We start from the raw sequence: 24159 nt of genomic DNA on the forward strand, positions 1-24159 counted from the left end.
AAATCTCCCTGGGATTTTTTCAAACGTCATTGTTGAACTGACAACTTCAGGCTGTTTAACTCATTTTCACTCACATACAGCCTTCCTCTTGAGAGATGAATACAGGCTTGCAGTTCCAAAAATGTCTTTGCTTCAACTTATACTTAAAGCTCCGGCATCAGGTCTTGTAAAGCAGCACTAGATTTATTTCCTTTTTCATTTTTTTTTTTTTTTTTTTATAAACATGTTAAAAATATCAGTGAGGAAGCAAAACAAGAATACCCAGCAAACATACAGCAACTCAAGAATTGAATGTCCGTTTTATATGTTATCAAGCAACTTAATGATAAACGGGAACATTTCAACTTTCCGCCCGGTGTTCACCATACACACCTTGATCAAATCAATCAAACAAAAAGAAAAAAACATTGAAAACAAAAGCTACATATCCTGTATCCTGAACAAATCCTGTGAATTGCAGATGGTATGATTTATCTATGTAGTCTTGCTAAATTATAATATTGTGGCGACACAAACTTTTGTGGCCCTGACAGTAATTTGAGACAGGCTTTGCAAAGATCCCACTATAGATGCAGTTAATCCACAGTCAAAACTGGGACACATCCATTTAGGGCCTTTCACAAAAATCAACCTGCTTGTGTCGAGATGGGTTAGCAGCTGAGGTTATGTTTGTGATCATCAGGTAGCACAGTTCAGTTTTGGTAATGGTTTTGGCATCAAATTGTGCCTTCATTTCCACCTGCTCGGCCCATTTCGTATTACAGTAGCATAGATAAATCTTTGGAGCTTTATTTCTGTCAATAGTGATCATTTTGTCGTTGCTATTTGGATTTTTTTTTTGTGTTTGCAAAGCCTTACCCTAACCCTCTGCTACTTTAGCAGACGTAGCTATGCATGAATATGTGCATATTTGTGTGTGTGTGTGTGTATGTGTTATGCTATTGCCAATACTCACAGCTGGAGAAGACGAGAGGACAGGAGTGTTCGTCCATTGGGAAATTATGGAGCTGCAGCTGGCATTCTGCGTTGATGGTCATCCTGAAGAGGGAGAGAAACACAAGGAGGGTGAGGAATACTTAGACAAAGACATTCGAGGCACTAAAAGCGCTTCAGATCGCTCATTTTTCAGACCATGAAGCATATGATGTGAATGCACAGTACTCATCACTACTTATATCAAATAACACACTTTTTGCATATCTAGCACTGGCTTCGAGCCAGATGGTGCAGGATCACACTTGGTTGCTTGGTTGACGTGTAAAATCACTCAAAATGACAGAACTGTTTTATCATCAGCTTCAGACATGTTTTTGGCGAAGACAGCATTAACTTATAGGTCATGGCCCGGAGGCATGTAAGCGGCTAAAAACAGGAGTACTTAGCTATGATCACTGGACAAGTCAAGACACCAGATGTTTTGAGAAAGCAACGGTGATCACAAAGACACAGGGAATTAGTTTAACATGCAAATCTGACTCAATTCATATTCTCTGCGCGTTACTGTCCTTCAATACATTATCTTAAAATACATTCTCACTGGATACGATAATAATGAGACCATCATGAAAATGGGATTTTTCTTTCGATTGTTGTGTCCTTGTCCCCGGTACAGCTTCTCATTAACTGACTGACTGAAAGCACAACAAAGCGAGCCTTATATAAAGCAAGAGGCTTGACTCGCTTGTCTTGTTTGTTGGTGAACAAAGTGTAGATGATGTACTGCACAGTCCCAATTTGCACACAAGTCCAAATTTGGGTAAGAGTGTGGAGCTGAGGTGACACTGCAAAGATGCGAGTGTGAGAGATGTATCACCCAATACAAATACACCCCCAAACATACACCTCTTTAAGACTTAATATCCTTTTATGAAACAATAACCTGCACACATTAGCAGAAGTGAAATTAGCTAATAAAAGCCAAACATTCTGTGGGAGGTTTGTGGTTGTGAGGAGGAATTTTGAGAGAGAATATGTTTTTCCATTTGTGTAATTTTATGAGTCAACATGTAGAGGCCTATGCTTTGCGAAATCAAACCTATGCCATACATAAAAGACATTTATGTATTGTTACACATCTTTGTCAGAATATAAAGAACAATTAAGGTGAATGGTAAGTGTACAGTACAGGCCAAAAGTTTGGACACACTTTTTCATTCAATGAGTTTCCTTGCTTTTTTATTAATAAGGGAAACAATTCCACTAATTAACCCTGACAAAGCACACCTGTGAAGTGAAAACCATTTCAGGTGACTACCTCATGAAGCTCATTGAGAGAACACCAAGGGTTTGCAGAGTTATCAAAAAAGCAAAGGGTGGCTACTTTGAGGAATCTAAAATATAAGACATGTTTTCAGTTATTTCACACTTTTTTGTTAAGTACATAATTCCATATGTGTTCATTCATAGTTTTGATGCCTTCAGTGAGAATCTACAATGTAAATAGTCATGAAAATAAAGAAACCCATTGAATGAGAAGGTGTGTCCAAACTTTTGGCCTGTACTGTATATTAACAATTCTACGTATATGTGACCATCAAAAAGGAAATCTGTTTGATGAAAATACCCTGTGGAAAGAATCCCATCTGTAGACTTTAGTGTAATCAAAGCTGCATGAATTGATTCGTTAGCTACTTGGGAGGCTGAAAACACAACACTGACATATTAATCACCTTATAAAGCAGTTGTGTAGAACATTTTAGCAACAGTTGCCTATCTACAACACATTAGCATTCATTTGGAGTCATTGTTCTCGTCACCTGAAGCACGTAACTGCAATATTATCTTTCGTTTTAGCTAGTTTTCACTAACTTCTGGCACAAATATTGGTCTCTTTAGCTGGTAAATGCTCCACTATGTTTACCAGCTAGCTGCTAACTGTGTATGCCGGTAAGTGCTGGGCAGGAAGTGTACAGGGAGTTTATCAGAGTCGGGAGGAAGTTCTCTGTGTGTTAGTTAGTGATCTCTTTCATATTGCACATGATCATTAGAGCTACTGTTAATGAAAAAACATTCAGTGCAGTTTTAAACTTGTTGGAAGCTCACAATGATAGTATTATTAACCCCTTAAACGCCCCTAATTATTCCCCTACAATTATGAGTTAGATTATAGGTCAATATTAGAAGTGTTTTTCTCCTTACAGTCATTTTGGTACACATTTTGGATCGATGATTGATGATGATACATGATGCAGCAGGAGCTGAGCATCTGTTCCTCCAAGGGCATGAAAACAAACACTCATGGTGGTATTTGCTGTTTGACCAAGGTGTTGTTTGAAATCCTGGATACGCAGGTGGAATTGGATCCTCAAGACAGAAAAAGCCCATGTCAGAGCTTGAGGGTTCATAAACCCAGATGCCACTCAAATTTAAAAAGAACGTGTCCGCCTGAATCCTGAGTGTTTTGTCTGTAGACACTGACACGGTGAGGGTTATTTTGTCATAAGGCCATGCACACTCACACCCACAACCCTCCCCTGTGTGTCATTTCTCTACCACTGAGAAGCTGTCAGAGGGAGCAAAAGAAAACGAGCAGTAACACACGACATGTTGACATGTTGTAGGAGAAGTTTCTTTTCTTCTGTGCTGAGTTACAGCATGCTTTGTAGCAAATGCTAAGATGTTATAATTTCAATGGTGAAAACTAAATGCAGGGAAGAAATATTAACTGTGCTGATTGAAGTAGAAGCTAAAATAAGCCATGCCACCAGACCACGAGTAGTTCAAATTCTACTGAAGTGTATGCTGCGTATGCGCAGGTGGTGGTTAACATGCATATAGTAACACCTAACCGTGGTGTCCCCGCTTTGATTTCAGCTGGGGCCCATTGTTGCATGTCATACCCCTCTTTCTGCGCATTTCCTGTCTGTATCTCTACTGTCTAGGGTTACATTTCTAAAAAAATAAAAAACAATAAAAGATGCATATCAGCTTTTTCTAATCTCGTACCCCTATGATAATATTCTTTGGGGTCTTGACTATATTACGGTTAGGGAGGGGTGAGTCAGCTGAACTGAACTTTCTAGTCCAAGCAGACACACGCTAATTTTAAGCAGAAAAAGCAGGTTTTATATACGTGTTTTTTTGTTTTGCTCTTTGGGATTTGAAACCGGGGGCTACAAGGACAGCATGTGGGTGCTCTGACATGCACAAACCTACGTGTGCTCCTACTAACCAGCTTGATGGGAACACAGAGCATTTACTGTTTTTTGAGCTTTTTTTTTCCCCACTGTTGAAATGAGTCACTATTGGAAACTACTGCAACATACATTAATTTAAGATGACTGCAGCTTGAATTAATATGCAAAATGCACCCATAATTGCCTATTAATGAGTAGGACAAGTTTGTACGTTGCTGCTTGCTTCCTTCCTTTGGCCCAAATTGGGATGTTATGCTTTCACAAACTTTCAAAGAAGACAAGAAGAATCCATGAAGCACATTGTTTTAATTCTGAGGTAATGTAACAGATGTCTTTCTAAAGCCTTTTTATTGATTTCAGTGAATAAGTGGATTTAGTCACTATCAACGGTTTGCAGTTAAAGTTTACAATGAATGTACGTTTTTCTACTGTGTTTAGTTGCTATTTGATTAACTGTGTACCTTTCTTTCTTGGATCTCTACACAGTCTTTTGTTTCTTGCATCATACTGTACTTTGTGTGTCTTTTACCTCAGTGTGTAGAGTACTTTTCCATTGTTCCAGATCCGGAGCAGCTGATTGGGCGTTGTTATCCAGTGAGAGTCGGCATTCTTGGAATTTCTAAAGATGGTGTCGGGCAGCCAGATCAAGCCGACCATATTGCTGGTTGAATAAGAGGCAGACAAAGAGACACACGAAGGAGAAAAAAAGCAAGGCGCAGAAGGTGAGAAATGACTGCTGTTAAATCCCTCCAGATTTCTCTGAAATGCATAACGCAGCTCCACTTCCCAATAAGAGGATAACAAAATACCCGGGCGACACAGGGAAAACAAAGTACATCAATCAATTTGTTCCATTAATTACAGGCCTCTGCCCGAGAGAGAAGAATATTGTTCTCAAATGAGATATTCACAGTAGGAAAACGTTGAAACACAATAGTTGCTACAGTGGAAATGAAAGAGTCACAGCAGTGTCTTGGAGTTCATTTAAAAAGCATTGCTAAATATAAAATGCTGTAATTATCAATAGGTATCAATGCGGCAGCCACGAAGCTGATATACAGGATACGGGAATTTGAAATGAAGCTGTATATCTGCAGTAAAACCAGCATACCTGTTGAGGGTTAGCCGCATGCTGCTGCTGCTGTTATACCGCAGACGGGTGTCCACCCAGGTCTGGGCGAAGATAATATCGATCTGGTACTCCTGGGGAGAGAAAAGTAGACTCAATATACTGATCTGACAACCCCTTTTAAAGCAGCATTGAGACAGAGATGGATGAAGTGTGTGTGCTGAGCGGCCTCAGCCCAGTCCTTCTGGAGGAGCTGATAATGTGTTTGTTTGAACACAAATGTGTCCACTTCAAAAGGAAATACTAAAGCAGCGCAGCACAAACTGGAAAGCACTCAAATAGATATTATGCGTTTGATATGGAAATTAAAATTAAAATTACACCATCTCACAAATTGTTTACTTCAGCACTTTTTTTCATCTCAGCAATGACCCCTCTTCTAATTGTGAGAAGTTTTTGCATAAGAACGATGCATCAGAATTTCCTAACATAGCAGGTAAAATAAGTTGAAGTATTTGTCTGGTTGGCATTGTGTTTCTTTCTTTTTAATCAAACAATATGTTAAATCCTTGAAAAAGTGGATTTGAATTCACTTCATTTCCACAAAGTTGAGTATATGTTTCCTAATCCGCCAACCTTGGAATATGTTGCAAATATACATATGTAAAGCAAAAGGTCATCAACTTTTTATTAAATATATTGTGGAGAGGAAAGTTTTGGGTATAGTGCAGCCAAGTGACAAGTTACTAATGTAACCACCCATCTCAGAAACTTTCTCATTCCTCAAGAGAACATGCATCCAAATAATGGCTAAATATAACCTGGAAAAATATGGCTGACAGAGTGTCATTCATTGATCTTTATATTACATTTGGAAAGACCTGGGTTCAGCTGACAGCTGGCTACACAGCTGTCTTCACTCACCCACACCTTAGGATACACTCCAAATAGCACACTGTATCAGTAAAATGAAATGTTGTGCTGTACATGAAAGTATTGTGGTTGCAGTCGCATAATGGCTACTGTAAATATATAAACATTAGGTTAGAACGCCTTCAAAAGCTGGTGCATGCCCTTCCTACAATGTTACAAACATTCCTTTTTATTTTAAATACTGTAAATATTAACCACAACTCTATTAGACCATTATTTTTCTTTGTGAAAGTGGAAACAACCCTACATCCGACACCACTCCAAACCAACAAAAACACATTAAACTGACAATTGAACGCTAAACACTTTCTAGTTTCTGAAAATATAATTTCAATTTAAAACCAACTCTGAAGCCATTTGTGACCTCAAGACAACCTTGCCAAACAGAAACTTTATTAAAGCCTGAGTGGTTGCAGTGAGCTACTGTACATGGTTTCCAGAACCTTGTTTACCACAGTCACTCTCTCTCTCGTTCGCTCTAATATTGTTTTTTGTAGTTAGCATGTGAGACACCACATTTCATTGCTGTACAATATACAATATTACAATATAACAAGCCAAGTAAATTCCACTGAGATTAAAATCTAATTTTCAAGTCCATCAAAAATGTTATGGAATAATTTCGAAGAATACTAGAGGGTACCATTTGTTATTTGAAAATAATAATAATAATAATAATAATAATATAAAAGATTAATATTTGAAGATAAATGGTGCTGTATGCTCAATCTGAAACAGCCCAGACGTTAAACACATTTCCATACCCCTTGAGTCAGTTGGGAAATATGACAAGCTATTCACAGCTTCCCAGTGCTAAGCTGCTGAGGACCTCCAACGTGGGCGGCAGAAGGTCAGTGCATCAGCTGGAAGCCCTCTATAGAATGTAAACAAGGCCGACGGATACTTCAATGATAAGGTCAGACAGTGACAACTCTTTGGAAGCAATTTACAATCCTTAGATGATGTAAAATGTAGGAAACAAAAATATTGGCATTCCAGAGACTATTATGTGAGACTATCTGGGATTGATCCAGTCCTGTTTGGAGAGAAAAATGATCTGGGTTCAAGGGGAGAACCTGCAATTATACTGTAGGACTTTCTCTGGAGGACAGAGTTTCATTTGTGGACTTTTTTTATATTTATCCTCATCAAAAGTTCCTAAAGTGAGCCAACAAAAGATATATCGCAGTGTGTTCATGTTTAGAGTGAGTGAGGTACACATGCAGCACCCCAAACATCACAAAGTGTCACTCACTTTCTGACTTTTCCAAAAACAGACAGACGAGGCCCAACCTTCCTATACATCTGTCGCCAGAATCCCCATTGTTACTGTCGGCTTGCGTGACCTTTGGAGGATAATGATAGGGAGACGTGCACACCAATAACTCAGACGAAGACAGCAAACCACAAAGTGTTCCATGTTACGCCTGGCGCAGATGAACACTCTGAAAATGGAATTTTCTGCTTCCACTGGGTCCTTTTGGGAACTACACTTACAAGACAAGGCACTGAAGCAGGTCCATTATTCACGGACAAAATGCAAAACAATGAAGCCGAGTGAAATATCTGACTGAATTAACTACAAGGCTTGCATTACTCCACTGGGGATCCATTACAAAAGTCCATTCCTCACCGCTATTGGTAAAAAACAATGAAGCGCAAACCTGTAGGTGAGATAATCAAGGGTGACTTGTATTGTATATTCTCTGCTGGGAAAGTCCAACATATAAAGTCAGAGACAGCGAGTTGCAAGTTCATTATTTAGGGTATAAATATTTTATTTTAGCTCTTAAAATATTCAGAATTGGATAAACTATTTCCTTCCTGTCACTGACTAAGTTTTGCACAGCTGGCGATACTGTAGGTACAGGAAGTGCTGGGAAACTCCCACATGATCCATTTTTGATCATTTCTCTTATATTTTTAAATAAAATTATAAACTTTTGCAGAATATGATCATTTGACATAAAAATCCTCTTGCCATATCAAATGAGAGCAACACACTCTGAAAGGATCGTCGTTTTCATTCAGCAAACACTGATTGTCTGCAAATTAACTTGGTGTTACAAAGGTGGGTAATAATCAACAAATCTGGCCCTACTCTATTTGGGAATGCAAATACCACTCAGAATCTGATAAAATGAAATCCATTATTAAAGCCAAAGGATGTTGACAGCAAAGCAAGTCTGAGTGAAATTAATCAGCTTGACTTCAACAGCGTCAGAACAAAGAGCTGCCTCCTTATCCAGCCTCATCGTTTTTGCATCATTTCAGGCGGACTGCTCGTCACCAATAACAGATGTCACTCAGCCACATTTTCCACATCCATGTACCAACACATATTTCCCAAGAGGGAAGATACACTTAATACTTTATATCTTTATAACTTTGTTTTTAGTTAGCTTGATAGTAATCTTCACATTTACTAAGCCAGAAGTGTTCTCGCCTGAATGTTTTGGATTGCAAACTTTCAATAAAAAAGTGTTAAGGTTGGTGATGAAAGTCTTTCCTGGTATTAACATTTTAAACCAATAATTAAGCCGAGTCTTCCGTTGTTTACTGCTGATTCCTACATTCATTACCTAATGTAAATTCAAATTAAAGAAAAACAAAAGCAGAACACTTTCATAAAATTGATAACATTAACAATGGCTCAGTTCCATTAAAAAGGGACAGTTCACCCGAAAAATCTAAAATACATATTTTCCCTTCTACCTAGGAACTATTTTCTACCCAACTACACCTGCCAAATGGGCAGGAGAAATCATACTTATGGATGAGAAGCTCTTGCTTATTGGTACAATTAATAGTTTGATACTCATACAGTAGCTCACCTGCACTAGTTATCGCTACAGCTACAGCTCTCATCCATGAGTACGCTTCCTTCTGTGCAGTGATACAGTTGGCGGGTGTAGTTTGTTACAAAGAAAATTGTTCCTACATGAAACTGCTCACAACCAGATCTGTGGATCATTTTGAGTAACCAGTTAATGATTACTGGAAAGAGACATTGCTGTTAAGTTCTTTAATATTATTGTTTTGTCGAGTCGAGTGCCATCTAGTTCCATTATATTGGAGAGAAGGCCGACATCTCTACTGCAGATATGTCCAACACTGGGCAACTCACACCAAAACAATCTAGATTGATAAATAGCACAACAGGTAAGAAGAAAAATATGTATTTTTGATTTTGGAGTAAACTGCACCTTTAAGTCTCCCAGTAAGCTTTTCTAGATCCAGCATGCACACAGCCGTGAAATGCAGCCGTCATTAATGTTATAACTGTGCTTTTCCTACTACGACAGGTCAAAATGTCTGCCCGTGGAAAATGTCTTTGCAGCTATTAAGCTACGGTAGCTTCTTCCATTTTTCCATTCTTTATTCCCTCAAAAGTCAGCAAGTCAAGAAAGTTTGCTATTAGTCAACAGCACAACCTTGTGAGTAAAAGGTCACCAAAGTTGAACTTTGGAACACTTTGCCCATGTGAGAAAATCCACTAATTGCAGCAAACGGCTATTGGAATTATTTTGCTGCAATACTTTGCCATTTAGAATTCCGGTTGACTGGGACTTTAAGCTACAGTCAATGATACACTTCCTTCAACAGATGTTCAAGCCTTCCAGCAGCTCAAAAGTAAATCCAGCAGACAAGAATGTAATCATCCAATAATAAACCAAAAGGAGTACTTTTACTTTGGATTTAAGATGCTTCTTACACTGTTCCCTACATAAAGGAGTTCTTTTTCCACCACTGGTGATCTCTTCTCTTATGCTGGTTTTCTTAATCAACTTACCATAAAGTCAGTTCAGCCTCCCATCAATATTTCACCATTACATCTCCCTCTTAACGGACTCTCTGCCTCATTGCTGATCAGGAAGAATCCGATGAGCTCTAAAATACTGTCTTGCTCTTTGTTATATTATGCTTTGCAGTGAAGGAAATCTCAAACTTAAGCACAGATCACTGACTAATGTATTTCTTCAGGCAAAACCGATGCCGCATACTCTGTATAAATATTTATAAGTGAAATAGTTATATCTCCCAGACCTTGGTAAATTGGTCGCTGGACTACATTTTCAATCCCTCAAGAAGAAGAAAGATAATTATGAGTATTTGATTTTTCTGAGTCATTTGACCATTTCGGTGCTCATTCCCGTACTACTTCACCACCGTGAACAATATTTGAATATGCAATTTTATTCTCAAAGCCCTCATATCCAATCCCCAAATAAACACATTCACCCAGAAAGCATTGCTGTGTCCCGCAGGCAGCCTCACAGCGATGCCCCTTGTGTGTGACGGGCAGAAATAACGGTAAACACGACCATTCAACCACCGCTTAGGGGTGGTGATGAACTTCTGTCACATGTGTAATAAACAAAACTGTGCATTACCTGCGGATATGAGTGGCATTTTGAAGAATGCTTTTGTGTGTGTGTGTGTGTGTGTGTCTAATTTCATAAACATGCTTTTGTTTTGTTCATCCCTAAGAATCAAATAGAAAGACCTTTGAAAGAAACAAAAGGAAATTATTTGCATACCTGTTTACTTGAAGTCTGTTTGTGAAGAAAGGAAGACACACAAAATGGGAAATGATGCAAACTGTCGGCTGTGCTTCACTGAGCATCTGGCCTGAGGCACAATCAACACCTGTGTTTCTTTGTCTAACTCTAAGACAAATGATTTACTTTTGTTTGTACTGGTAACAGAGGGAGCAGGGCTAGATGTAGTAGAGGCAGTGGTAGTGTCCATTTATCTGCAAGTAGTGCTGCTACTAGTGACGTAGCAGTAGTGGCAAGAGATGAAGTACTAGTAGTAGATGAGAAAGAAGCATAGACATAAAGTTGAGCATGGTCAAACTGAGTTAATGAGTGACATAGCCTATAGGGGAAACCTCACTTGATGATCTGGCAACCCTTTGTTCAATACATGTACCAAGTACCTGCAAAACTACATTTCCATCAGCCTCAGCTGTACTTCATGTTTAGACATAATTGTCTAATTGTCAATTTCTTTTACATAATCGCCGTTTCTTTGTTTAACCGCAATATTGCTAACAGCTAAGGTCTTAAGGCACGTGAGGATTGTTGAATTGTGTTTAGATATGCCAAATTGTAATTATATAAATGATTATTGGTCGTACTATATATTATTATTATTATTTTTATTGTTAGTTGTTGGTACCTGACCCCAACCGGCACCATCAGACACTGCCTTCCAAGAGCCTGGGTCTGTCCGAGGTTTCTTCCTAAAATGGGAGTTTTTCCACTGCTAATGCTTGCTCTTGGGGGAATCACTGGAATTGTTGGAGCTTTGTAAATTATAGAGTGTGGTCTAGACCTACTCTATCTGTAAAGTGTCTCGAGAAAACTCTTGTTATGATTTGATACTATAAATAAAATTCTATTGACCCTATACATGTTCAACCAACAAAAATGACAAGGAGGTGGGGGATACAGGTGATAGAGAAAAAATGTTTTATGGTAATAAAAAGGTGTAGTTTACTTCATAGGCTGTGTATCAAGGTTATTATAGTTTTGCATTTTTCATTAGATTTTATTTTTATTTCGTTTTGACTTTTTGTTTTCAAATTCAGTTTAGTTTTAATTAGTTTTTAAAGCGGGTTTGCTAGTTTAGTTTTTATTTTTTTTAAATGCTTAGTTTTAGTTTAGTTTTATTAGTTTTAGTCTTTTTGTAATATGGGTTATTTGTTGGGGGCAAGATTCACAAAGGTCAGAAAAAAAGTATTGTGTAATAACTCAACAAAAACATCATACAATTTTAGAAATATGTATTCACAATGTATTCAACAATAACACCAGTACATAAAATGTACATGATGATGAGCATTATATCTTTTAATGGGACAACACTGAAGAAATTACACTGTGTACAGCTTGTATAACAGTGTAATGTGCTGTCCCCTCAAAATAACTCAACACACAGCCATTAATGTCTAAACTGCTGGCAACAAAAGTGAGTACACCCCTATGTTAAATTCCCATAGAGGCAGGCAGATGTTTATTTTTAAAGGCCAGTTATTTCATGGATCCAGGATACTATGCATCCTGATGAAGTTCCCAGTTTATGGGAATTTAATCGCGTTTTTCCATCACATGGTACCTGCTCGACTCGCCTCGACTCTACTCGCCTGGACTCGACTCGGCGCACTGTGCGTCCCTTTTCCATTGCAGATTTTAGTACCGCCTCAGCGTGGCTGGTCGTCATAGCGACTGCCGTGGGCGTGGCTTGGTAGCGTTGCATTCCCCCCCGACTCATTTCCTGGTTCTCCTTCTCCGTAAACAACATGAAATCAACAAGATAGTTAACTTTTCCTGCTCCAGATTTCCCACCGTGGTCAGAAAGAACAGGGCAGACACTTTGTTTCTCTCACTATATGACTCTAGAGTCACTACTCGCTGCGGAGCTAATCGCCGACACTCTCTCACTTCTCCCTCGCTCACCAGCTACACACACGCACACACACACACACACACACGCACACGCACACCCTTACGCACACGCACACACGGCGACTCGACACACACCAGCGCACAAGTATAAACATCAGGCCACTTGTATGCTACAGAGAAAGCTGTGCGTGGAGCCTCTGAAAAACACCGCTGGCTAAACTATTTAAAAATGCCGTCTGTCGCTAGCAATGCAGTGATCAGTGACGATTCTTTCCGACCAATCTGTAGCCTGCAGGGTTTCACGTCACCTTCTCGGCTCGCCTCAGCTCGCTTGGAACCTCGACTGAGGAGGTACTAAAAAAAAGTACCTGTTAGCAGGTACCAGGTACTTTTTTTCGTAATGGAAAACCAAAAAAGGCGAGTAGAGTCGAGGCGAGTAGGTACCATGTAATGGAAAAGTGCCATAACATAGGGGTGTACCAGCTGTTTAGAGATTAATGGCTGTGTGTTGAGTTAGTTTGAGTTATACAAGCTGTACACTTAATACTTATTTTATTATTATTATACATTGTAGCAAAGTGTAATTTCTTCAGTGTTGTCCCATTAAAAGATATAATGAAATATTTAATAAATGTGAGTGGAGTAATCACTGTTGTGAGATACGCAGCAGTAAGTGCAAAATGTTCAACGCGAACAAGCAACGCGAACAAGCAACGCGAACAAGCAACGCGAGCGACGCGCTCCCTTTCATAGTCTAAACAGCGGACGCAAGTAGATCCAAGCGTCACGGGCGATGCGTGAAATGCAATAACACCGCAAAAAATGGGGTAGCAGAGTGCACCACGGTGTTCCGGTCGGCAGAGCTTGTCAGAACCCGTGGACGGCTGCAGAACGACGCTTTTCGCGCAAGGTTGCTGGCTGTGTTTACTAGACCGGTATTTTCACGTTGGTTAAACGCTGCTTAACCTACATTAGATAAAAGATTTGTTAATGGTTAGTAGGTTTTAAAAACATCGGGAATAAGATGACATTTCACATATTCCAGGAAAAAAAATGCTGTGCGTCAAAAGCTCCCCAAAACGCAACTTTACGCAAATGCTTTAGAATTGAACGCGCGACGGCGAACTATCAGAGCAAGAAGACGAAAATCTTTCAAACTGACCTTTGTTGATCTGAAATGAAGACATATTCAGCAACTGCACGCGATCTATTTCTCGCTTAAAATGTTTTCAGAAACACATTTTGGTGAACTATTTTTGTAAAATACGAGATCGTATTCTCAACGAGCCGCCATGACACTGTTGAAATTCTCGAGTAGACACACCCACGTCACGCGTTCGTTCAATCAGCTGCTGGTTAGGGGCGTGGAGCATCAACCATGGCTATATGACATCGCGACACCACGCGACAGTCGTGTCGCAAAAGTGGATCTGTACCGTTAACGGCCCTAATGGCGGCCGAAGCGTAAGCCTTGCGGACGCGTATGCGTACCAATGCGTTGACTCTGTAACGGCCCTAACGGCCCTAACTGTGCCAGGAAAAAACTTAAATAGCCAACAGATTGGTTCGAGTAAAGTGGCGAACTTTTTGAAGTCAATCGACTCACATAATTGTATAGACATCCCAGTATCAATCGACATATTAACCCGCGCTTCCTCACGCTTTTGTTCATGCGTATTTACTAACCAGCAGCTATCGGGTCGCCGGTGAGAGCCCTCCTGTAGATAATGTTCTCTGTCCTGCGGTTGTCTCCGTCATGCTGTCTGGCCCTGGCCCCATACATCCGGGCCCTGTACCGGGGTTATATTAGCTTCTGATTCGGGGGAAGGGGGCTTTGCCTTCTCCTTGCCCTGTCACTGCTTGTTAAAGTAAGCTAGGTTAGCCTCCTTGTGTGCGCGCTTCTCAAATATACTTTCAAATTCGTGGGATTTTTTATCTTAATTGTCCACTTATTTTTTACCACCTTCCACTGCGAGGCACTTGCTTTTATCTGACACAGTCATAATCAATATGACTCAATATGACCGCTTTCTTCCGACTTTCGGTACCGCCGTGATGCCAGGCGAGGGACATGGACATGTTGTGTTCAATTTGACGTGGAATGTCGGAATTTCTGGGTTCCCAGTCGGAAACTATGTCTACGGCATAGAATGTAGAAAACCAAAACCGGTCTCTGTTCGGTAATGTCAACTCTGAAAGATATAACGTTATTTGCTCTGTGAAAGACATTGACAAAGACGAAAACTAAGGACATTTACTCGATAATTTGATTTCATTTTAGTTAGTTTTGCAAACAGACATTACAGTTTTAGTTTAGTTATCGTTTTTTTTGTAATGCCTCGTTTTTATTTTTATTTCAGTTAATGACAATGTTTTTTCCCACCTAGTATTCGTTATTTCGTTCGTTTTTGTTAACGATTATAACCTTGCTGTGTATTTGTGTTATTATATTATTTGGGTCACATGACAGCGATATATAACCAAAAGATGTATCCTGGAATTCATTCAAAACTTTAATTTATTTAAAAAAGTAATAACTAATTAAATTTTTTTTTATTTGACAAAAAGAGACAATTATTTTGTTAATGGCAATTATGTCTGAGACAGTTAATTGTACGCAAAAGTTTTAATTGTTACAGCTCTAGTTTAGTGCTAATTATGTTAGCATGCTAACACGCTAATTTAAAGGTCCAGTGTGTAACGTGTTTAGTTGTACATTATCAAAATCTGTGTTGCCCGTTCACAAACTTGTCCTTTTTCATGAATATTTACCTCCACCATCAATTCCAAGTATTCCTTTTGGCTTGAAATTTTACATTTGCATGGGGTAGACGCTCCATATTCATGCGCCATCTTGAAATACGATGGCCGGTAAGAGACATGCAGGGCATACTGCTCCGCTTTTCGCGTTTTCGCTGTCACATGATAAACTCACAGGTGCTGCTAATGCTGCTAATGGGTATCGTAGCTTCCCGGCCCCGGCAAGTTTGAAGAAGGAAACATGGAGGACCACACGTATTCAAAATCCAAATTTCAGGAACGGGAGTCTTCTTCTTCACCCAGAAAAAGAAAAAGGATATTGAAAAGAGCAAGAAACCAGCTTTTTGAAGTGTGAAGGCTACCGTAGCTGTACTATGTACTTTGAACTGCGTGGTGCGATAGAGTTGATTGTGATATATGATCTCAACGCTAGATGGGAGAAATTCCTACACATTGGACCTTTAAAGGTAAACATGGTAAGCATTATAACACCTCAACATTAGCATGTTAGCATTGTCACTGTGGGCATGTTAGCTACAGCCTCTCAGATGAGGTAATTTCCTACTGGTTATTTTCTTGTTACATTTATTTCGAAAATCTATGCCATTTAAAGTTTGAACATCATTTTTGTTACTTATTGAAATAAAACATGATATTGAAACCTACACCTACTGTATACTAGTGTCAGCAGCAGGATTTGAAAGTCCTTTGCTTTAATGCACAACATGCACCTTTTCTTGTTTATCTCCTTAAACATTTTTTGATACGTCAAGCTCTTTTCCAGCATCTTTGAACAGCTGATCTTTTCTCCAGGCTTTTGGAATAGCCCATCAAAAACAAAGTGCTCATAACTAATTTATACGGCGAGGTTGACTTCAAACACTGTCTGTATACATTGATTCTGAGGGGGAAAACAAGCGGAGGAGGAGAAGTACAGGAATTAGATAAGGGAGGAAACTGTAGAAGGTAATGGAACGTAATAAGGGCAAGGAAAGAGAAGAGGGGCAATAATGAGAAAGATGCTGGAAAGGGGAAGAAGAAAAAGTATAAACAAAATAAGATGACTGATCCTGTAGTTAACGCTATGTCAGCTAATCAATATCAGCTGACTTTTAAAATCCTATCAAATAAGTCACATCTAATGGAGCCGGCGAGGTAATGTCACGCTTACATAACGCTGCAGCTGCTGGTTGTGCATTGTTCCACCTGCTGATAGATAATTTACCTCCAACACCCAGCTCCACCTGTTTCCATACTTATTACGTAATAACATATCTTGCCTTGTTGCATTTTGTGTCTTTATCCGTTTCTGTATAGCCCTGGAGGGTTTTATTGCTTTCACAGCGCACTGCTGCTTGGATTCATTGGAGAGCATCATCACGAACAGCCGTTGTCGGCAGACAATTCTGCAAAACCTTGGATTCTCATTTTTAAAACATCCGTGCATGGCAACTACACAATGGTAAGATTACAGAAAGATCCAGGTTATAAGAAAATGCCAAAGAAAAAAAATTATACATACTTTTATATTGCTTTTAAGTTTCAGTCTAGTTACGGTCTTCTAGTTCAAATTGGAAGAAAATATAATGTCTGGATAACTTATATTTAGAAAAGTCTCGTACCGATGGGGTAAAACGGGGAACAACTAAAAGGAGGCGACACAAACACAACACTTTCTTTTCACTTTCTGATTAATGTGCATACAGGTTACCATGGTTACCAAATAGTCTTGTATTATTATACTGTATTTGCTTCCATAACAGTTAATAATCAGCAGGTGGATTAAGTAGTAGTTTAGCTTTTGAATTCATGGTACAAAATACCACCATCATTATGGTACTACTACCTAGAATCCTGTGTCTGTTTTGCTTTCACACCACAAACGAGGCCCGTTAGGTTGTGAAAGCACACTAAAACATTTGGCTATGGTTAGAGAAAGCTCGAGTTTAGGGTTAATTAAAGAGGTAAAGGTCAGGTTTCCTACACAATGGCCGGACTGGCTACACACACACACCCTCTGTCATGTCTTAGTTAAGTGGTGAGAAACATAAACCGTCTAAATGACAAAAAGATGACAAAATGAATGACAAAAAGTTGTCCCTTTAACAAGATAGATTAAGCCAGAAATGTAACATTTTCCTTGTCTGCAAAGGCCTTCATTTATGTAAATATACGTAAGAAATGCCTATCAGACTGGAGTGCATATATTTTAGATTAGATTTTAATTTGTAAATATTTCCACTATTAGACACAATGTTCTTGTAAAAACTATATAAAACAATCATAGAGATTACATTTCAAATCATAAGTGTATTTAGTTTGTTGGCACAAGAAATAAGTGTACCAAGTGGAGGTTAGCCCCGCCTGAGTGTCCTCAAGTTTCAACAGGTGTGACCAGTTTTAAAAAGATCACATATGACAATTATGCAAGGAAAATAAATAAATGCATTCCCAGGCCACATAGGTTTCTCATCAACCTCAGAGAACGCATTTAAACACAGTGAATGCCATTTAATTTTTCGGAATAAACTCACGAAGCCGTCTGAATGCTGTCTTGGTGCAAGAGGCGAAGAACAGCGACCTTCTTCACTGCAAACAGATAACCTTTTCTAATGAATTTTCTCTCCCTGCACCTAAATGAGTCACATCCGTGAAGGTCAAGCATGGACAGGCTACAAAAAACACAAACCGGCCCCAACACACACACTTTGTCATGCACACCCACGCGCCAAGGCCACATTAAAAGGCACTTTAAGGGACGTTTGACATCTGGAAAAAGCACAAATTCTTTGCTGTACCAGAGTACTTTTTTTTTTTTCTCTCCAATCGTATCAACGGCCTGCTGAGCACTGCTCAGACAAATCCAGTCAAAACTGAATGGACACGGCATGGCAGCCATTGTCTTTGCTGGTGTGACTGATGTGTATAAGCAAAATGTATTCTGGAAGATTCAAGTTCTGCATTTTCCTGAGTCATATCCTAAAATACTACAGAGCAAAATGATTGAAGGACCCTCGCAGCCACTGCATTCTAAAAATAAGTGAGCTACAAGTGCATCCTATTTATAGTTCATGAGGGTGTTCAGTATCATTAAACAAATCGTACCAATCATGAAACCATAGAGGTGTTTCGTGTCCTGAATGGATTAACACTCTGGGTGATGTTAAAATGATCATGAGGAGGAATGATAAAGAAACTGTCTGTGCCTTGTTAAGCTTGTTCAGAGCTTGCCCTACTTGTACTAATGTTTATTTGCCATGTACCTTTTATTATATAAGTATAAAGAGGCACCAAGTAATCAATGTCAGCCTGAATCAACCCCCCTCTGCAACAAGAACACATTGCATAAACATTAGGGCTGGGTACCGAATTCAATACTATTTAGGCACCAACCGAAATGCCTCTGAAGTATCGAGTATTGAAAAATGCCTCTTCATTCAATACCCAATTTCAATACCTATAAGAAGTAAATCTTAGCAGCGTCAGTGAGCCAGTAAGCATGCAGCATGCTTCTACCAAGATCTAATAATGTTTGTGATTGGCTGTCTAACTCTTCTCCGTTACACACATGTAGTAGAAGCTGAAAAATGAATTTAAATATTTTCGCCGTAATATGTAATGTTGTAATTTTTTTTTTTTTTATAAAATTGATCGTTTAGGAACTGGTATTGGTACACAGTATTGGTATCTGTACCGGTATCGACATTTTTTGATAGGCGGAACATGCTGTACATTTACATTAATATTATATAGCAACACCTCAGCCTCATAAAGTTCAAGGAGTGAAGTGGATTTAAAAAGTACCTCACCTGCCAATTGTAGTATGTGCAACACTAATATAAAGAAAATAAATAAATAAAAGTGATATTAACTGTATGTCCAATACTTTTTTTGAGCTTCTCATTCCAATAGGAATTAAGAGGAAAGGGAATTTGTTTTAAAACAATCTGGTGAACAACACAGGTCAAAGAACTATGTTTTTAACAAATTCACTATAAAATATAGAATATTTTACCATTGAACTATAGTTTTGCGTACGTACAATGTCATAGCTACACAATTCTTTTTGATAAATGAAGGTTAAATAAGATACAACCCATATATCTGTACCTTGGACTCAAACTGACTATTTAACACTACGATACTGCTAAGTTATCCATAACAGATTCACAAACATTATCAACAGCGCATAAAGCAGAAATGAGTGGCGAATATTGAACAGAAATGAAAGGAGCGGCAGAGGGAAGGACACACAATGTTCCTTTTTAAGCCTAAGAGTCTCTTCTGAAGAGGGTTGGAGCCTTTGATGTATTTAGCCTGCATTCATGTGTGTGTATTCAGTGTGTGTCTAGTAGATAGATGGATGGATAGAGTAAAGCAAGTTTATGTGTAGTGAATCTTGTTTGTGTTCCTTGTAAGTAAGTGTCCCCTCCACAAAAATAGCTTCATCTCTCTTTTCAGTTCAAGATGTCCTTCAATCTCTATGGACTCAATTATTCAGTAAGTCCGTCCCACGTTGCTGTTGTACCGAGGGTGCACACTTTCTTTTCGTTCCGACATGGTAAAGTGCATGTCCAGGTTGAATCAATTTGATGGGGAACCAAAATTAACGAATAAAATGAATAAACATGAGAATCTCTGAGTCAAGGGACCAGTATGTACTAATTTTGTTCCTTCCTGTTCTCAGACGCGTGCATGTACGTATTTGCATGCGGTGAATGTCCATGAAATGTACCTTAAAGCAGTATTAGGCAAGCTTTTATGCAAAAGCACACCTGTTTTATCTACCGTAATCACTTAAGTAGGCTGCAGGATATAAAAGCAACCCATCACCACTAATTGAGACGCCAGCAATTCCACCTGTCCGCCAAAATTAAATTCAATAAACGTCTCCATTTAGAGGAGGTGAAGAGTTGAAGCATGATAAAACAAATTAACAAACAGCTGCTTTGTTCTGAGGCCAAGAAGGACAAGAAGAAAGACTTTTATTTCACTTGTCTCTTTTCCACCCAAACCAAAAGAAAGAAACAGCTTGTGTAAGTTCAAATATACACTTCACTGTAGTTTTTTTGAATCACTAAAAACACTATTAAGACACAAATGAAGTTCAAGTATCTCGGGGTGTTGTTTACCAGTGAGGGTAAAATGGAGCGAGAGATGGACAGGTGGTTGGTTGCGGCGCCAGCCGTGATGCGAGCCTTGAACCGGACCGCTGTGTCCGTCTATGTTCCGACCCTCACCTATGGTCATGAGCTTTGGATTAGGGGCTGCACCATATGAGGAAAATATGCGATAACGTTGTTGGATATCGCAATAACGATTTTTTATGACCTATTTAAAATAAGGACCAGGAGAAAAATATATTAAATTTAAACATTTTTATTATTTGTTATCAACTTAACCTTCCTCTGATTATAATCCCCTCAGTTATAAAAGCAGAAATGTCATCACAACCATGGAAAACACTCAAATAATTAAAATGTAAACATAAGTCTAAAATCACAATGAACACTTAACAATTGTCTCTTAACATTAAAAGGTGCAAAATTAAAGTAAGAAATGCTTAATAAAGTGCAATAAAAAAGAATGCAAAGTGTTAAATATAAGAAACCTGAGAAGAACTATTTTCTGCAAGTTTAGTGCTAGGTTGGTAACCTTCCCCTAACGTTGAACGTTCCCGTAATGTTGCACCCTTTAGAGAACGTTCCCGTAACGTTCCCCTACCATTGAACGTTCCTGTAACGTTGCACCCTTTAGAGAACGTTCCCGTAACATTCCCCTACCGTTGAACGTTCCCGTAACGTTCCCCTGCCGTTGCACCCTTTAGAGAACGTTCCCATAACTTTCCCCTACCGTTGCACCCTTTAGAGAATGTTCCTGTAACGTTCCCCTACTGTTGCACCCTTTAGAGAACCAATTCATTTGCCGGGAAAAATAATAATAATTCCTTCAGTTCCAATAGGGCCTTCGCCACTGTCGGCGCTCGGGCCCTAACCAGTCCCCATGCTGCTATTGTCCCAAACACAATAGCCACAAAAGAGATAATGATAGTGTTAATTGCTCGCTCACATGCCACTGTAAAATGTAAAAATACACAGTGAATTGACAGCACTTGATCGAAGCACATTAAAAGTACGGCTGTGCTGTATTGCCGTGACCCACTTTGCGTTTTGGGTCAGTAATAACATCAAATGTTCATGTTGAAGAATAGATGCAGGATCTCTGTGCCAAGAAGACGGAGCGCTGTGCTAGATTGATGGCGCGCCAATGACAATAATAATCTATCCTCTACATCTCTGACTCACTGTCCCTCTCTTTGTCTCCCTTTTTCATGCAATTATGGAATGATAAATGCGTTCACTGCCGATATATGTCTGCCAATTTGGTTAGCTTGTCTTTGCAAGATGACGACCTTGATCTCAAACCTGGAGGAGTATGGATTTGAACAAAAAAAGACTAAACGAAAGTGTGTGGAGTGTTTGTCTTTATCAGCCGAGCCTCCAGCAACAGCACAAAATAAAAGTGGAACACACAAAAAAATAAAGGATTTCAATAAGCAGAAGACATCAGAAAAATCAGAAGTGATCATAAACGAGGGAATAGAAGCAGGAAAGAGTCTGGTATCATTCAGAACTAGTACTTGAGTGGATTTATCAGTCTAAACAGTAAAAAAAAAAAAAAAAACGCTGTTCACACAAACACACAGAGCAGACTGGTTCTTCGTCTCATAATCATACAGCACGCTTTGAAATATTGCATCTGTCAAACAGGGACATTGTGTCTGGGGTTGACATCTCTTCAAAGATTATACATGTAAACACATTTATCTGGACTAATGTAGATGGCTGTCAGTGCTGGATGTATCAATCCCTTTCCACTCACCAGAGACAAGTTCCGACTGACATGTTAGTTGAACGTCAAAAAAGTGCTTCTGTTGATAGATTCAGAAATAAGGTACAGGAGCTATCACGCGTTTGGGTGAATAACAATCCTTCTATAATCTTTCTGTAACAAGCTGATTATTTAAAATTATATTATTATTAATTGATTACTTTATATACTAGCTTGTAAATTCCAAATATTCCCAAACCTATAGGATGCATTTAAAACACCTAATATTGTGAACCCATTGACATGACAATACATACTGCTTAGTCAGCTCCCTACAGAGAAAAAAATGAAGGAAAAAAAATAATAAAAAAAAATACATGTACTGGGGGCAAACATTAAACTCGAGATCTCAACTTTCAAACTCGAGATCCGCCTCCCACTGCCAGTGGAGCTCAGATTACAGGTCGAAGGCAGCATATATATATATATATATATATATATATATATATATATATATATATATATATATATATATACACACACACATACATGCATACATACACACATACATACATACATACATACATACATACATTCTCACCTGTGAAATGTTATCCCTTGCTGTTTTTTGTTTTCGTTCGAACATCCATAAGCAGTACAAAAGTCCAGCATATCCATATTGATTATTTTTTCATTTAGTTTTTTTTTTTTTTTCCTCAGGTCACGAACTCGAGATCTCAAGTTTGAAAGTCAAGATCTTGAGTTTAGTGTTTGCCCCCAGTACATGTATTCTTTTTTTTTTCCTTCGTCTTTTTTTTCGTATTTTTTTTTCTTCCTCCATGTCACCTCCGGGGCTCCGTATCTCCCTGCATTAAGATGAGCCTGCTATTTTTCCTACACTGCTCTTTATGTACTTCATTAACTGTGGCCATCAATATTCAGCCATTTCACCTCTGAGTAGAGAGTCATGGCTCATATGTACACCATGACACCCTTAATTTGCTGCTGAAGTGAAGCACTAAATAAAGACATTGGATCTTCATTGTAAGATAACATCCAATCAAGCCTCGAGTGGTTTCTAGTAAAAAATTTAAAAAGAGTCTCTTTATAAAAAGATATAGTGCATTTTCCGCCTTCGCCGCTTTGTACCCCCAGTCAGGCGTGCGGGTCCGTGACCAGCGCCTGAAAAGGCTGCAGGACCGGACTGCTGCTTACCTGTGATGGATTACCTCCACCCAAACACTCCCCTACCCCATGGCTTGTCTTGTGTGCTTGTACTGGTTATGTGCTTATGTTGCTGAGGTGTTTTTTTCCTGTTCCCACACTGTACTCCTATTCAGGGGCTAGGGTTGGGTACCGAAACTCGGTGCCAATAGGGAACCGGTGCCGACGTAAACGGTAGTAACGAGACCGAATAAGAACGAAAGTTTCGGTGCCTCATTTCGGTGCTTGACTTTACACTACACCTGACAGCATGTAACGTTAGCCTACCTTTAACTAGCAGCTGGATTAAACACCGGTAAAATGCTGACAGCTAACGTTAAACAGTGTAAAGTGTGACTGTATTTCACTGTGGAGGACTTCAACAGCGGGATGTAACAGTCTGCTCTGCAGCGAAGCAGCTGCCGTTGTCGGAATTCATAGATATACAGTATGTTTATATGGTCGGAATTAAACAACACAGACGGTGCGTTCACTTGCAGCTGCCATTGTCGGAATTAAACAACACAGACGGTGCATTCACTTAAAACAGGTAGCCTCGTGGTGCATTCACAGTAATTGTAAAATACCCTTTTCCCATCTGGGGTTCAACAGCAATATACTGGTGAAATAAGTTATTGTTATTGTTATAGTTATTACATTATTATTAAATCTTTAATTTTGACCATGGCCTTAGCAATAGACAAGTCACTGACTGTTGTTTACTACCCTTATTTTTTTTCCTTCTTCTTTTTTTTTTACTTTATTGAAAAGTACCGGTTCATGCACCGGCACAGTTTTAAAAGTATCGATTTAG

General features: G+C 39.0%; 1 protein-coding gene across 2 annotated transcripts in view; it reads right to left on the reverse strand.

Annotated features, from left to right (window-relative positions):
• Nucleotides 1-24159, reverse strand: part of LOC120554588 (gamma-aminobutyric acid receptor subunit gamma-3-like) — a 145655-nt gene that overhangs the window by 82957 nt on the left and 38539 nt on the right. For both annotated transcript variants that reach the window (XM_039793572.1, XM_039793573.1), the window contains 3 exons: nucleotides 5248-5339; nucleotides 4666-4797; nucleotides 956-1038 (listed from right to left, as the gene is read on the reverse strand). In XM_039793572.1, coding sequence (XP_039649506.1) covers nucleotides 956-1038; nucleotides 4666-4797; nucleotides 5248-5339 — 307 coding nt within the window. The remainder of the gene's footprint in view (nucleotides 1-955; nucleotides 1039-4665; nucleotides 4798-5247; nucleotides 5340-24159) is intronic.

The sequence above is a fragment of the Perca fluviatilis genome, chromosome 24, assembly GCF_010015445.1.
Source record: "Perca fluviatilis chromosome 24, GENO_Pfluv_1.0, whole genome shotgun sequence".
NCBI lineage: Eukaryota > Metazoa > Chordata > Actinopteri > Perciformes > Percidae > Perca > Perca fluviatilis.